At 33.8% G+C, this 17239-nt stretch overlaps 1 protein-coding gene across 2 annotated transcripts in view; it reads right to left on the bottom strand.

The window, feature by feature from the left end:
* Usp8 (ubiquitin specific peptidase 8) overlaps window positions 1-17239 on the bottom strand; it is a 58130-nt gene that overhangs the window by 30356 nt on the left and 10535 nt on the right. For both annotated transcript variants that reach the window (XM_046461109.2, XM_046461110.2), the window contains 4 exons: window positions 15640-15784; window positions 12508-12593; window positions 3447-3609; window positions 1244-1286 (listed from right to left, as the gene is read on the bottom strand). In XM_046461109.2, the coding sequence (XP_046317065.1) occupies window positions 1244-1286; window positions 3447-3609; window positions 12508-12593; window positions 15640-15784 (437 nt within the window). The remainder of the gene's footprint in view (window positions 1-1243; window positions 1287-3446; window positions 3610-12507; window positions 12594-15639; window positions 15785-17239) is intronic.

Genomic DNA, 17239 nt, shown 5'->3' with positions numbered 1-17239 from the left:
AGTGTTCCACATGAGGGAAAGACAATTAAGGTCTCCTATTTTATTGGAATGTGGCCATGCTCATTTGTTTACACATGGTTTATGGCTACTTTAACTGTAACAGCTGACAGAAAAGACAAGGCTCTCCAGCCTAAAATACTGGCTACCTAACCCCTTATGAAAAAGCTTGCCAATTCTCATTTTACTTGATACTCATTAGTTGGTTCCCAGTCCAAAAGCAAGAAAAAATTATGTTTATCTAAGAAGTATAACAAAAAAGAAACCAAAGCTACTGAAATTATTTATTTAATGGGGGTGGGAGGTCCTGACAAAATAAATATCCCCATGTTGCTATTTTTCCCTCAGCTGTACCACATAGAGTATAAAATTAAAAAACACTACAAGGGAGTTTAGATATTTGAACAACTATTTCAGCAGTGAGCTATGGAAAGAAGGTAGTCTCAGTATTTCCTAAGCTAAAACACCTACAGCTGGCTAATACACTTTCTTTCCTCTCTGACGAATGAGATTATTTTGACAACAAAACAGACTAAACAAGCTGAGAATAACATTGAGAAGAATAATTTCTAAGCATGAGGAACTACAAAGCAACAAATGAATAAAATCTAATCTTAGAGTAAATCAACAACACCTTACATTATTCAGTTTATTTTAAACATTGTATGGCAAATATTTTCAACAAAGAATTTTAAGTTGACAACCTAGAGAGGAAAATAATAATACCTAATACTAAAAGTTTACTGTGGATTCTAAGAATTTTACACAAATTAAATAATTCAATCTTACATGAACCCTATGAAACAGGTTTTATTATCATCCCTACTTTACAGATGGAGAGAGTGAGGTAGAGGGGTTAAGAAACATGTTCAAGATCACTTGGAAATTCAGAGAAGGCGCTATTATTCAAATCCAGGCTAAGAGCGTGACTGCTGCGAGATCACGCTCTTAGCCACAATGCTAAACTTATATAGAAAATGAGTACAGCTATAGTTTTGATGTTTTCAACTATGCATTACCATATTTTTATCATGTCATTCAGGCTAAAATTATTCATAAAGTAGTCCCCTTAATAAATAAATCTAGAACTCAAGACATTTTCAATATAAATATGCAGGCCAGGAAAAATGATAACACAGAGATTAGACACAAAGCTAAGAATTACTGTATAAAATCTGAAGTTTATTCTTATTAAAAGCTCTCAATAAGGACTTAAAAGAACTTCCTTTAATTTCTTTACACTTACCTTTCTCTGAAGTTTCATTTTTCTCACTCTTTTCACCATTGATCTATTTCATAGAAAAAAAAATTTTCAACTTTCATATAAACAAAAGGTTCAATGTTAATACTTCATTGAAACAAAGTCTAAGAAAGGATGTGTGCCAAATAATGACATTTTATAAAAATACAGTATTTACAATAATATCATTACCAGGTCATGTTGGCAGTAGGCCACAGCTAAACTAACTAGCAGCATATCATAATCATAGGAAATTTCCTCAAAATTTTCTTCAACTAAAGAACAAATTAATTTAAAAAAACAATTACAGAAATTTAGTATTTAATAAGAAAGTGCTTCTTATAGTGAAACAATTCTAGCTGTCCTAGTATCCTCTGTTACATAATTAAAGGAAAATGAAGTAATACAAAGAATTAATTACACAATTTACATTTTCTAACCAAGACAACATGTGATAATCCTATAAGATACTAACTCATCTTATTAGACAGGACACACTCAGACCTATCGATCAATTTTAGCTTCACTAATAAAAACATTAAAAATAAATGTGTATTATGTGCTGTCTACTATGATACGAAGACACAACATCATGTGCGGAACATTCTTGTCATAAAACAAAACTTGAAAATGACTATACAGAAAATAAAGGAAATATGGGATACAGAAAAATAAGTACACGAGAAAAGGAGGAAGCCATAAGATAAATAGAGAATAGGGCTCATTTTCCAATATTAAAACATCATGTACATGAAATGAAAAATGAGGGAAGAGAACTTAAGTGGAGATTAATTTAGAGACTTAAGAGACACAGCAACCAAAAGACAATTTGTCTACATTGTTTGGATCCTGACTGAAATAAATCAACTCAAAAAAATCATGTGATGACAAGTAGGGAAATCTGAATTAGATTATATTAGGGAATTATTGTTAATTTTGTGAGCTGGAAAAATAACATTGTAGTTATTAAGAAATTTTTTTTTTTTAGATAAATACTGAAAAATCTAGGAGTAAAATGGTAATTTGACTGCAATTTGCTTTAAAACACCCAGCAAAAGGACAGGAGACAAATTTAAAAGTAAGGCAAAATGTTAATTGATTATTAAAGCTTCATGAGAGGGCTTCATTGTGTACTATTTTTAAAATAAAAAGGCAAAATAAAGTAACAAAAAGTGACCACTTTTGGAAAGGTAACAAAGTGAAGAGTTAAGAAAGTTCCCTTCATATGGTCCTCTCAAATTGTATTATTTGATAATACCAGCCATAAAGGAATATCTCCCAAAGGCAGTATTATTTCTCTCACACAGTGAGTTCCTAAAATTAAAAACTGGATTTCTATACTTCTTTTTACACAGTGCTTAGTCCAATGTCACTACTTTTTTTTTTTGCGGGGGTGGGAGTGCAATACTGGAGATTAAACTCAGGGTCTCACACATGCTAGGCAAGCACTTTGTCACTGAGCTACATCTTTAACTGGAATTAATGAAACTGATGATTCACATACAAATGAAAGCTGAAAGCTACAAAATACTAAGAAAAAAAAAAGAAGAAGAAAATCTCTCAAGGATTTAATAATGCAGAAGAAATTATATTTTAGGAAGAATGATTCTGAGGAAGTAAGGGAGATAGTGATAGCTGGTGGTATAGAGTAAGTCACTGGTAGCTTTTGGAAAACAGATGATATAGCTGAAAAGATTAATAGTAGTAGCTAAACAAAATGGACAACGAGAAAGAGGAAGGGAAAATCAGAAAAAGAAGGAAAGAGCAAAAAGGAGTGAATGAGATTCCAGAAACAGATATTTGGCAACAAATAAAGCAATATACCAAATCTTTCTTTTAATATGAATTTCATTATGAGAAAGAAGAAAAACCTTAAATATCATCTACTGAGTCCCAGAGTAGTTAAACAAGACTTGACACAACCCCAGAACTCAGATGTACTGAATCACAGCTCTTATCTCTCTCATCAAGTCTACAGTGACTGTTAAGAATATAATTAAATAGAACATACTGCTGTAAAAACTCATAGAAAAACCTAAAATCAACTGAAACTATAATATTTAATTCAACTTCAAATTAAAATACATTTACCCCTGTTGTCTAAAAGAACTTTATAGTGCTACCTTAACTCTCCATAAGCATATCATCTAACAAAAAAAAAAAAAAAAAAAAAACAGTCTTTTTACTTTACACAACAAATTTGAGATACCCTTTGGGTTTTGTTTTTGGAATCCAACATAGTCTCCAAAGAACCTTTAGACGATGCACTACTATCCTCTCTTCCTGCTTCCTGCTTTTTCTGTTGCTGCAGTTGCTCTTCCTCCTGTCTGTCCTTTTCTTCAAGTTTTTTCCGAACTTCAGCTTCTTCATATCTAGTTAAAAAAAGAAGTCAAGATGTCTTTTACTACCATGAGAGTGGAAAGCAAAGGAGTTCACATTTTTAAAAAATTGGTATCCTGCATTGGAAGTATTTTGTGGCTGTATAATCTCTCCCTCCATTTGCAATCTAACTCTGCTAGAGCTTCATTATACACCACAGCTCATATATTTGCCCTCTGCGGCTATCAGTACATTCATTTTAAACTGCCAAAAAATCTTGAAAGTCTACATTCTCAAGTTGAAAGTAACTTAATGTTCTTGTCTCTACTCCTCTATTTTCAATCTTTTTCCTTTTTCAAGTAATCCTCCCACCTCAGTGCCTTGAGTAGATGAGACTACAGGCGTGTACCACCACACCCACCTGGTACCATTTCAATCTTTTAATGATTCAAGATTTATAAGCGCCCCTAATTCTTTCTGCAAAACAAACAAATGTCAAATATTTACACGTGTAAATATTTTAAAATGACCACTTAAAAATGTATTAACACCACAGGGGGGGAGGGAGTATTATCAAGGTCAATAGATTTTTTTTTAAAGGAGGACTGAATTTTCCATTTTGTTGGAAGTTACACAGCTATCCTAACTACAATTAGCAGATGTCCAAGGACTACGGAATGGTTTCTTATGAGATTATAAGCAACGTGGGAAGAAATGTATGTTATCAAGAACCTATATAATCTTGTTTGCCCTGAATATCACCAGCAATGTTTGGCAATGCCTGTGAGTTTCAAGTTTAAGTCAGAGAAAGAGAGGAAAAGAAAGAAAGAGGAGGAATAAAAATGAATAATTAACAACTGACTAAGGTCAATAAAAAATGAATCAAGAGTTTTCATTTTTTGTTATATACATACATTTTATATACTCTCTTGAATGTATAGTTCTCAATGAAAATTTTGTAAATAAACAAATAACTATACAAAGGAAATGGTGATAACTCAAAGAATTTTGCCAAATTTATTTATTAAAAATTTTAAGCCTAGGGCTGGGGTGGTAGAGTGCTTGTCTTGCATGTGTGAGGCACTGGGTTTGATTCTCAGCACCACATATAAATAAATGAATAAAATAAAAGTCCATCAACATCTAAAAAAACATTTTTTTAAAAAATTTTAAGCCTAATTTAAGAATGCCTTCTAGTCTTCTAATTGTTCCTCACACATCACCAACATCAGGCTAATAGTGACCAAAATGTATTATCAATAAGATATTTCCAATTTGATAAGCACCCACTTAACAAGAAATTAAACTTTTAGATGTTACACAAGGCTGAGGTATTTCTTAAGGGGAATGAGTATAAGGAAAATGGTGCTTCTCTAAATCCTTGAGCTACTTTTATCCTTATGCTTAGCAATTAGTTCTGAATAATTTATTTCAGTGGTTGAAATGATCACTAAGATATGATAAAAACATGGTGATGATAACTATCTCACACTGTTTTTTAAAATACCATTCTACTGATGGGTGTGGTGGAACATGCCTATAATCCCAGGGGCTCGAAGACTGAAGCAGAAGGATCTCAAGTTCACAGCCTACCTCAGCAAAAAGTGAGGCACTTAAGCAACTCAGTAAGACTCTTTCTCTAAAATACAAAATAGGGCTAGAGATGTGGCTCAGTGTCAAGTGCCCCTAAGTTCAATCCTCGGTAAACAAACAAACAAAAAAAACAAACCATCCTTTCTCTTCAAAAAAATAAAGATGGGAGCTGGGTGTAGTAGAGCCTACCTGTAATCCCAGCCACTCGGGAGACTAAGGCAAGAGAACCACAAATTACAGGCCCCAAGTTCCTGAGCCATACTCTGCCTCAAAATAAAAATAAAAAGGGGTGGGGATATAGTTCAAGGGCATAGTACCCCTGGGTTCTATCCCCAGTGCTTATTAAAAAAAATAAAAAAGATGGGGGTATTCTGATTTTTGGTAATAGCTTAGTAGTTCCTATTGTACTGAACGGATCAAAGAAAACTACAAACTCCGGACAACATATAAAAATTGGATAGCAACCATAATCAGGCAAGAAGTAGGTGTTGATGCTTGAAGAAAGTGAGATTCTCATTTTTTACAGCTGAACACCTAAAAACTATACCTTTGTTGATGCTGGAAGAAGCTAAAACTCCAACAGAAATCCTAATTCCAGAGAGCCAGAGTTCCAATTTCTTTGTACAAATTTACCTAAATCTCTAGTTGATACCTGAACTAACCTTGTACAGGGCAGACACTAAGGAGATAAGTTTTTCTTTCAGCTAAATCTAAAAGAATTGAAAAGACATTTCATCATGACAGAGCTTAAAAATTTGAGTCTAACCAAGTAAACTAACTATAATAACAAAAGAATCAACACTCTTCAGAGGAATAAATAGATGCAGACCTCTACATGTGTCATTCACAATTTCTAAAATTATTGGACATACAAGGAAAAAAGAAAATGTGACAATGCAAATTGACTCTGAAATAACCCTGATGATGGATTTAGCACACAAAACTCAAAGAAGATGAAGGATATAAATTTAAAATGTTCTTCTAATGAACGAACAAATAGGAAATCTCTGCAAAGAAATGGTCACCATAAAAAAGACCAAACAGAAATTCTGGTATTGAAACACATATCTGGGAAACACACCCCCACCCCCCAAAACAAACCCCAAACTCACCTACCTGAAAACTGGAGATGAGAGTACTTAAAGAGTAATACAAATCAGCCAATCTAAAGAAAGGGGGGGAATGATTTTAAAGGAGGAGGAAGGGAAAAAGGAGAACAACAAACTCAACTTAGAGATTTGATGGACAAAATAGGAAGGTCTATCATATGTATAGCTGGAGTTCCAGCAAGACAATGAAAACGGGACAGGAAAAAAGTAAATACTTAAGAAATGGTGGTCAAGAACTTCCCCAATGTGACCAAAGACATTAATTTACATATATGGGGATGTGAGTAAATCTCAAACAGGAAAAATACAAAGAAAACCAACCTTCCAACATCATGGGCAAACCAAAGCTCAAGGGAAAATCTTCAATCAGAAAATAATGACACATTACTTGCAAGTAATCTCAATGACTATTAAGAAACAATGGAGGGGCTGGGGTTGTGGCTCAGCGGTAGAGCGCTCACCTAGCCTGTGGAAGGCACTGGGTTCGATCTTCAGCACCACATAAAAATAAATAAATAAAATAAAGGTACTGTGTCCAACTTAAAAAAAAATTAAACAACAACAAAAATCAAAACAAAACAATGGAGGTCACAAGACACTGGAATATCTTTATTTAAAGTATTAGAAGAAGTAAGGGGACATATCAAACCAGAATCCTGTAATTCATGAAAGGATAAATCCTGTTATCCTAAAAATATCTTTTAAGAATAAAGATGAAGCCAGGCATGGTGGTACACGCCTATAATCCAACAACTGCAAAGCTTAGGCAGGAGGATCACAAGTTCAAGGCTAGCCTAGGCAATTTAGCAAGACCCTATCTCAAAATAAAAACAGAAGGTCTCCAGGCTCAATCTCCAGTGCTGAGGGGAAAAAAGGGAAAGAGAGGGAAGGAGGGAAAGAGGAGGGAGTATGCTCCTGCACACACATAGGAATATGAAATAAAGATATTTTCAGATAAACAAAAATCAAGAATTTGTTCCCAACAAACTACTAGAAGTGTTAAAGGAAGTTTTCAGGCCAAAGGAAATGTTTCTAGATGGAACTTGTATCTAAAAGAAATAGAGAATACCAGAAATGGTAAATATAAGGGTGAATATAAAGGAGTATTTTTTTCTCTTAATTTTTAAAAACACATATGCATGTTTAAAGCAAAAGTTATAACCCTGTTTTGGGGGAGGTTCTAGTGTTTGTATACATATGTGACAACTAATGCATAAAGGATAAAGGGTGGTAAACAGATTTATATTGTTGCAAATGAAAGAAATCCCTGGAGAACCTGTTTTTTTAAGAATGTAATACATTTAAAAGCTAGCTGATCACATGGAATTCAAAAAAGAATAATTCAAAGGCAAGAAACTATGAAAAACACATGACACAAAAGAAAACAATAGTAAAATGACAGAGCTAAGTACAACCACATCAAAAACTACATTAAATGTGAATAGATAAAACACTACCAATAAAGAGACAGAAACTGTCAAAAATGAATGAAAAAGTGAGATACAATTATATGATATCTACATGAGATGCTCTTAAGAATAGATATTGGCAAAGCTCAAAGTAAATGGAAAAACACATACACATACAAAAACTGAAGTAACCTTGAAGTAGTCTTCAGAATACAGAATATTCCCAGATTTAAAGGGGGATATAATGATAAAAAGGTCAATTCAAACTGGGCACAATGGCACAAGCCTACAATCTCAGTGACTTGGAGACTGAGGCAGGAGGATCACAAGTTGGAGGCCAACCTTAACAACTTAGTGAAAACCTGTCTCAAAATATCATGGGGCTGTGGCTCAGTGGTGGAATACTCTGGGTTCAATCCCTATTACCGCAAAAAATAACTAACTAAATAAAGACCAATTCATCAGGAATTTATAATAGCAATAGATGTTTACATGCCTAGAATTAGAATTTCAAGTATATAAAACAAAAACTGAAAGAATTAAAGGGAAAAATAAATACAGTATTTAGCACCCTCTCTTAGTAACTGTTACAACTTGGCCAAAAACAAACAAATAACATCCCCACAAACTCAATAAGTTAAAAACAACAAAAAAGATAAGAGAAGATCTAACCAAAACTCAACCACTCTGACCTAAATGACACATATATGGTTCTATAATTTAAAAATTGTTTGTGAACCCACTCTCCCACCAAACTCATGATGAAATTTAATCCCCACTGGGTAGAAATTTAATGAGACTATGGAATTTAATGGTAGGCCATTTGGGAGATAATTAGGATTAGATAAAGTCATTGTGGTGGGACCACTATGACTGAATATTGATGGCTTTATGAGACCAGAAAGGTCCTCGCCCAAGACTGCACCATGCTATTTGACCTTTCAGCCTCCAAAACCATGAGCTAAATAAACCTCTTTACTTTACAAAGTCAGTCTATCTTTGTATTTCATTGTATTGATACAAAATGGATTAATAATACACAGAGAACACTTTATTCACAACTGCAATTTTCAAGTACATATAAGACTATTCACTAAGATAGACCATATGCTGAGATATAGTATAAGAATACATTTAAAGAGACTGAATATCTCTGACCACAGTGAAATTAAATTAGAAATCAATAAGATATCTAGAAAAATCTCATATATTTGGAAATTAAACAACACACTTCTATACAATCCTAGGATCAAGGGGAAAAAAATCACAAGGGAAATTTTAAAATATTTCCAAATAAATTATAAAACTCTGCAGAGAGAACAATATGCTATTAGATTTATAAAAATCCATGTTAAAATAAAATAAATAGAAATAAAAGTGAACAACTTCATACAGGATTTTACAAAAGCAGAGGTTTCACCAGATTACACCTGTTCATCAAACAATATTCATTGATATAAGGATTCTGAAATCTCCAACGGGACCACCCTTCCTATTGTATTTGCTTCCCCAATTTCCCTATGCACTGTTTGAAAACTTGCTGACAGAAGAACAAGCAAGTACCATCACTGGCTATGTCAAGAAACAGCAACTCCAGATTTTTCTGCCTATTTCATATGCCAACATCTATTTTACAGTTATAAAACAGAAATGAAAGACTTGGGACAAGGAACAAAACTGTGCAGATGTTTTACCTAGACTCATTAATGTAAGTCATTAGAAAGCCAAAAAGAACAGTGCTGCAGAACAAGGCTGCTTCCATTGTTAATGACAACAGCAAATACTTACTGAGCATCCACTACACGCCAGGCATCAATCTAAGTGTTTGAATGTGTTAATTTTCTTAATGCATTAAAAAACTCTGAGGTGGGGTTTATTCTTATCCCAGTTACAGATGAAAAGACAGGCAGAGGGAGACTAAAGTAACTTTCCCAAGATCACACAATTAGTAAGTACAAATGGAATTCAAACCCAGGGAGTCTGGCTCCACACACTTACCCACTGCTCTACATCTCTTCTCTAGTAGTACTCTATGCTGGAACAGTATGTTAACTGTCTGCCCTAAGAAGTAAGCACAGTCAGGCTGGCAAAAATGAAGAAACTTAAGATTCCCTTTATTCCTGAAAAGAAATTTTTTTTGGTACCAGGGATTGAATCCAGGGGCGCTTTACCACTGAGCTACATACATCCCCAGGCCTTTTTATTTTTTTGCTAAGTTGCTTAGGGCCTCACTAAGTTACTGAGGCTGGCCTCGAACTTGCAATCCTCCTGTCCAGCCTCAGTTGCTGGGATTACAGGTGTACACCACTGTGCCCAGGTCCTGTTTTCTTTTTGATGTATTCACATCTCACTCCCTACCTTGCTGTTTGCTCCATTTCTACATTAGAGTGGTAAATCCACTTAAATACAGTTGATGATGCTTCCACTTCAGAGCCTCAATTAGCAATCTGAAATGAGGTCAAGGCTTGCTCGTCATCTGACAGACTTCTGGTTCCTTTACCTACCTATTTAATTTCTTGAGAATCCTGATACCACCAGAGTTGGTAAAAATTAAATCTAAGAGAACCCCTAACATGGATGTGAAAGAAGTGGGTAAATTAATAAATGTTTAAACAAATATTCCATAATGATAAATGATGCTGAAATGTTTTCCATATACTAATTAGGTCTTTTGGTTCAAGTGTTTTGGGAATCTGGAACTATGCCTGCTAGGAGAGGGAAGATAGACTGCATGATACCAGATGACCAGGCAAACTAGCAGAAAATTTGCCCAATGTGTCTAGGACTTTCATCTTAAAGTTAAAATATATCTTCCAAAATTTAGACAGAATAGTTTCGAATTTCTTTCTCAGACTGCTGGCCTGCTGAAAGGGAAATCCTAACTATGTACAGATTTCAAAAACTTAAAAGGAGAAGAGCTCTGTGGTTGACTTATTAGAGAATTAGTAAGGATAAATGAGAAGATATGTTAATACAGAACTGCTCTAAATGTCAATGAAAAAACCAAACATATATGGCAAGAAACAAGAGAAGGATATTTAGGGAGAAAAACAAGAATGAAATGATTCTCCTCATCTAGATACAAATTAATCTACAAATCAGGAAAAATTCAGTGTACATTCAAAAACCTTAGAACTGGGGTCTAAGAGCTCATTCAGCAATAACAACATTATTGTAAAATAGGCCATTCCATTACTGTGTAAAAGTAAATATTTGAATATTGAATCGTTCTCATTGACTTCCTTCATAAGAACAGAGTTTTTAAAGAAAAAAGGTGTCATTATTTTTTCAAGAAGTATCTGCCTTTATATGTATATGTTCTGATGCTATACTCTGCAAAACAATTCTCTTCACTTGAACACTGCACATTTATCTAAAAGAAATACAGGTAACAAAATGGATCTCATAGTCAAGATTCACTGTACTAGAAGTTTTTAAAAATCTTATAATCAAGGTCCCTTTGCCCAGTAATAAGTTATAGTTATGAGGATTAAAGAGTTATATAAAGATCTTCTTTAACCTACATAACTTCTGTGTGAATCATCACACATTTATTAATTTGCCTTCTGAAGAATTCAGCAACCACAAGATTATTCTCTCTTCTTTATTACAAAAACAATAGAATATCAATAATAAATAAACACTTTAAAATAGATACATTATTAATAATCCTGCCACCCAAGCTGGGGTTGTAGCACACTGGTGGAGCATTTGCCTCACATGCATGGGGCACTGGGTTCGATCCTCAGCACCACATAAAAATAAATAAATAAAATGGAGATATTGTGTCCAGCTGCAACTAAAAAAATACTTTAAAAAATAATAATCCTGCCACTTGAACTCAAGTATTTAATTTTTGACGTTTTTGTCTTTTAAAAATACATGTTTCAGGGGCTGGAGGCATAGCTCAGTGGTGGAGCACTTGCCTGGCAGGGGGAAGGTCCTGATTTGCTTCCCAGCAACAATAAAAAAAAGTTTCAATCTTTATTTTTAAAATAATGTTTTAGAATACAAGTAATATGATACATTCTCAGTGGAAACGAAAGTTCAAACCATAAATACACTGGCCTGGTTAAACCTTCTGGTTTCCCTCTTCTCTCTACTATTTGTGTTGTTAATTCCTCAGTATGCCCTTTTTCACTAGCCAGGCTTTGGCAGCGTGTATTGCTTGAAACCAGTTCCACTGTTCTCCCCTCAATATGTCATATTACTAGGAATGCTTTTAAATTTATCCATCAAGAATTCTTATGCTGCAGATGTGGGCAGAAATTTATTTACTATGATCTATATGACACCATTAAGTTGTCTATAATAGCAATAAACTAAAAGCCGAAACACACCATTTAACATCTGTAATCATTTTAAGCCTGGTAAGACAGTCATAGCAAATTCCAGAATCAGATCTTTCTGTAAACATAAATAACTTTTACAACTATAGGCAAATGAAAAGTAAGAGTAAATACTTCATTTCCTTAAGACCAGTATCCAGTAGCACAGTATAACATGGAGCATGTGAAGAATTAAATTTTTCTGAAAAATACAATCAGAAATTTACAAATATTTTAACTTAAAAAAATTGGACCTGAGTTCTAATTTAATATACCAACACTTACCTTTACAATCTATCATTCTAAATACTTTTAAAATTTCAATAAAAAATACTGATAGTAACATATGAACTATAGGTGATATAGAAAAATATTTTAATTTCTGTGTCCCAGTTAACAGAAATCTTAATTCTAGGAACTTGGATATTTTACACATGATAAGATATAAATGGACAAATATTTTGATAAGTTAAATTTACATTCTTTTCAAGATTTGATAATAATGTCTGTACCTCAGTTTAAGGCTTTCAGAGAGTTTTTCAGCTTCTTCTATAGCTTTTTTGATGTTTGTAGGTCCAAGTATTGAATGAAAGTACTCCTAAAATTACAGGAAAACCATGCCATACCATTAGTACTGGGTACTGCACATAGCACTGATGTTAAAAATACTAAAAACATGGTGCTTACATAAAGCAATGTTTTTTAAATAAAAACATTATTATAATTGAGACACCTTGAAAAGCTTTTCACCCACAGAAATGTACAATTTATTCTCCAAATGTCTCCAAAAGTATCTCCTCATACCATTAGCATGCTTAAAAAACCCCACAATACCTTCTGATTTTTTCCAATGCACAGGCTATAAAGGTACTATGTCCTTTACTACAGAAAGTTTGCTAAATTAAGTTTAACCTAAATCTTAAATATTTGGTAGTATAAAGAGTGAAAAATACAAGTTTCTGAAGAAATTGACATATATTCTGTCCCTACCTAATTAAGGGGCAATATATACTTAGTGAATTAAATTTAATACCTCACATACTTGAGGTACACTAGAGAGGTTAGACTAAAACAAAAACAAACAAAAAAACAGTTGTAAGGACTCTAGACAGAGCAAATGAAAATAATCCTTTTATTGAAAGCCAAGAACTGAATAACTGTAGCATATAAAGTAACAGTCTAGGTTACCTGAGCCTTTGCAGGCAGCTTCCTAACCTGAACTTCTGCCACTTTCACCTACATATTCCCTTTGGAAATGTAACAGACACTGTGGGAATGGAAAAATCTCTTTATCAATTAAAATTTACTCCCAACCTGCTCAAGGGGAAAAAAGGTTAGCTAGAAAAAACATTCCCCCATCAAAGAAAAACAACCACTAGCTTCTAAAACTATAATAAAAAGTAAGCTAGTACATAAAATAGTAAATAGTGAACTAGTATATAAAAATAGCCCTAACACAAAGGCAAAAAAAGCAAACACCAGATTTGTCCAAATCTCAAATCTCAAATAGCTGGGTGGGGGGATGCATGCCTATAATCCCAGCTCCATGGGAGGCTAAGGCAGGAGGATCACAAGTTTGAAGCCAGTCTGGGCAACCTGGCAAGATCCTGTCTCAAAATAAAATTAAAAATAAATATAAAGGCCTGTGGACTTACCTCAGTGATAGACAGCTTGCCTAACATGTGAAAAGCCCTAGGTTCTATCCCCAGTATCAAAAATAATTTAATTAATTAAAATGTACTTTAGTAAGCAATGTTTATGCCTTTGTTTTGTTTTTTTTGCAGTACCAGGGATTGAACCCAGGGGCACTCTACCACTGAGCTATATCTCCAGCCCTTTTTATTTATTTTTTTGTCTTGAGACAGGGTCTTCCTAAGTTGCTGAGGCTGCCCTCCAACTTTCAATCCTACTGCCTCAGCTTCCCAAGTCACTGGGATTACAGGTGTGCACCACTGCACCCAGTTTACACTTTCTTTAGGCAATTCCATATTAACAGATTTTAACCAGCATACAAGAAGTTTGAATTTAGGCAGACCTCTGCTTCTCATCTGCAGATAAGTATGTCTAAAAATCTTAAAAGATGTTTTTCTCTAACAAGTGTGGTGACTCTTGTCTATAATCCCAATAATTTAGGAAGCTGAGGCAGGAAGATTGCAAGGTTTGAGATGAGCCTCAGCAATTTAGTGAGACCCTCAGCAACAGAATGAGAAGCTGTCTCAAAATAAAAAATAAAAAAGGACTAGGGATGGGGGCACTGGGGAAGCAGCTCATGGTGGAACGCTGGCCTGAAGCATACAAGGCCCTGTGTTTGGCTGAGGAACACCACCCAAAAAAAAGGACCGGGGATATAGCTCAGTGGTAGAGTATCCCGGGTTTAATCCCCAACACAAAAATACATAAATAAATAAAAATGTTTCTCTCATGGCCAGAACAATTCATCCATTTGTGGACAAGCAGATGAACTTCCAAATGCAAAAGGACACTTTTTCAAAACTAGGTCTAAAACTTGGTAAATATTTTCAGCATAATTTCACTGGTGGGGAAAAACACTAACAATGACTTATCAACATTAACTACAACATTAAAATTATCTCTTAAGTAACAACCAAAACAAATTATACTAGTCATGCTATTCTAGGGAAAAAAAGGTAACTTCAAATAAGAGAAATTTTGTTATAAGTTAATTTAAATGAGACAAGCCAATTTGACCACCAGAGAGTAAAATAAAAATCTGAATATTAAGAATAGCTTCTTATCAGTTAGTAAATCTATAGACACCCCTTTGCTACTATTGTGTGAGAGCAAAATCATTCCTAAGATGAAAGTAGGGCTGGGGATGTAGCTACATGGTAGAGCACTTGCCTGGCACGCTTAAGGCCTTGGGTATAATCCCCAGCAGCAAGAGAAAGGAGAAAAAAGTGGAAACCAATACAACATACTTCCTCTTTCTTAATATGACCTCTACATTCTTTGCCTGTTTCTAGTACAATTAAAAATGAAACCATTTTCTCCATCAACACCTATGCTAGTCTTCATTTACATTGCCTCCATCCTCCACCACTACCTATGGCTTCAACAAATGAAAGGTCAACAACACCTATTCAACAAATCAAGAGCAGAACATAATTTAAAATTAAAGGGTTTTAGAAGTGATCAGTATTAATGTTATAAGCTGAGATCTAATTTAACACATGAGTAAACTCAATTCTTCCACTTCCACCTGACCTGCCAATAATTTATTAAAACAGAAAGCAGATTATGAGTCTATATATTGCTATAAACTTGTACTAATCCAAGGTAAAATAAAAGTGCATGCATATGGGAATGCACATGTATATACATACATATATATTTAAAAATAATAAAACATATCTTTAGTTTGCTTTTTCTATCAATATAAGAGTTGGAACTTGACGTTGTATAATGTGATCTAAATTTTGTTGTTAGGCTAGGGATGCAGCTTATTGGTACAGCACCTGCTTAGCATGACTGAGGGCCTGGATTCAATCCCCAGCACCACAAGGGGAAAAATAAAAAGAGGCAGCGAAAAGGAAAAGAAATATCATTGTTATTAAAACCTTTAGGGGAAATCCATCATTCCATTATGCAAAAACAGCAAATAAAAATGCAAAAATAAAAGGTACCTGCTGTTGCTTGAAATCAGGTCTTTTTTTGATCAGATTATAAACAGACACATATTTCATATATAGAACATAAGCCCTTTCCTCATCACGATCTAATCTGCATTCTTCTGCTGCCTTGAAGATCTTCAGGGCGCTGTGTACATAACTTAAAATTAAGAGGAAAAATAATTAAAATACTTGACATTTGGGAAAAAAATTATAGGTCATTTATAAATTTCAAAGATAACCTTGATAGAGTAAATTTCATAATTTAGGTTGAACTACTTCAATTGGTACATAGTTAGATATGTTTGGATGTAACCAACTTAAACCACTTCCTCTGGGGTACGGGTGATCTCAGATATAAGTCAGACACTGCCAGAAAGTAATGACCCATTTTAGGTCCTATTTCAAAAATCCTTCTGTCCTTCAGCTTTGAGAAAGCTTAAAAGTGACTTTATCTTTCCCACTGTTTCCTATTAGAAAGTCACATACAGGAGTTAAATAGAACTGCTTTCCTTGTCATCCATCAATACCACCAACTTAGCCCCTAAGAAATAATTCACAATCCCTCTTAATCTTCCCCAAAAGGTTATCTTAAAAAAAAAAAAAAAGCCCATTTTTGTCTTGGTAACATTTAGAAATTTCAGTTCATTTTGGGATTTTTCTTTCCTGATCTTTTTAAGTGTTTTTACCTTTCTCTTGTAATTTTTGATGTTTTGTTTTCTTCCCATCTTCAATTTATTTCCCTTAAAAATATGACTCATTAAGATGTCCCTGTGCATTCATAGGTTTCCATGGACATCTATTTATTGGTCCATTTGAGATCATACATATCAATATTGAGACTCTCCTATGTATCTTGTCATGAAGCACCTATTTTCCCCCTTAATTTATAAAGTCTGCTTTCCCAAAATATGGGGAATATGGTGTCTAGGTCCACTTTGCTTTTGAAAAACTCATTTTTGATGCTATAATAATGTGGTTACTTATTTATCTCTTAATCTCCTTTGTTGGTCAAAATAAATTCAGAATAAAAGTTCTGTTATTGTCTTCTGTCCCTTAACAGAGATATAACTAACTGGTTTACAATTTTATTGATACATCATTTTTAGCAAAATTATATTTCCAGTAAATACTGAAATAACCAGATGACTATTATATTTTATTCAGGCCAGATTCTGTAATCTCTATCAAGAAGGCATCATCTCTAGCCCTGCCTCTGCAGGTAGATGGATCCTCAAAAACAAAAATACATAGAATAAATCATTAAGTTAAAAGCCAAGGTTGAACTGACACAAGATAATACCTTACTGAATAGTGAACAAAAACTACCTATTACTTCTCTTTTGATCAAAGAAAGATTATGCTAGTATCATAACTCACATGTGTAGTAACAAGAATAAACATCATTTTTACAATGTTTTATGAAAAGACAATGGTTTATAAAACCCTCAATATTCTTTGTCTCTTAAACATATGATCTACTATACATACTGTCCAGAAAGCAGTTATTATGCATATAAGCAGAACATATACATAATCTGTGAAGATAAAGAACTTCTCTAAAGTCTTACTGTATTCATGTGATGGTATTATTTTTCAAATAAACTTTAAACTG

The sequence above is a fragment of the Marmota monax genome, unplaced genomic scaffold, assembly GCF_021218885.2.
Source record: "Marmota monax isolate L192 unplaced genomic scaffold, Marmota_monax_Labrador192_F-V1.1 WCK01_AAM20220418_F8-fsc00001, whole genome shotgun sequence".
Classification (NCBI taxonomy): domain Eukaryota; kingdom Metazoa; phylum Chordata; class Mammalia; order Rodentia; family Sciuridae; genus Marmota; species Marmota monax.
This window is presented reverse-complemented; position numbering and strand designations above follow the sequence as displayed.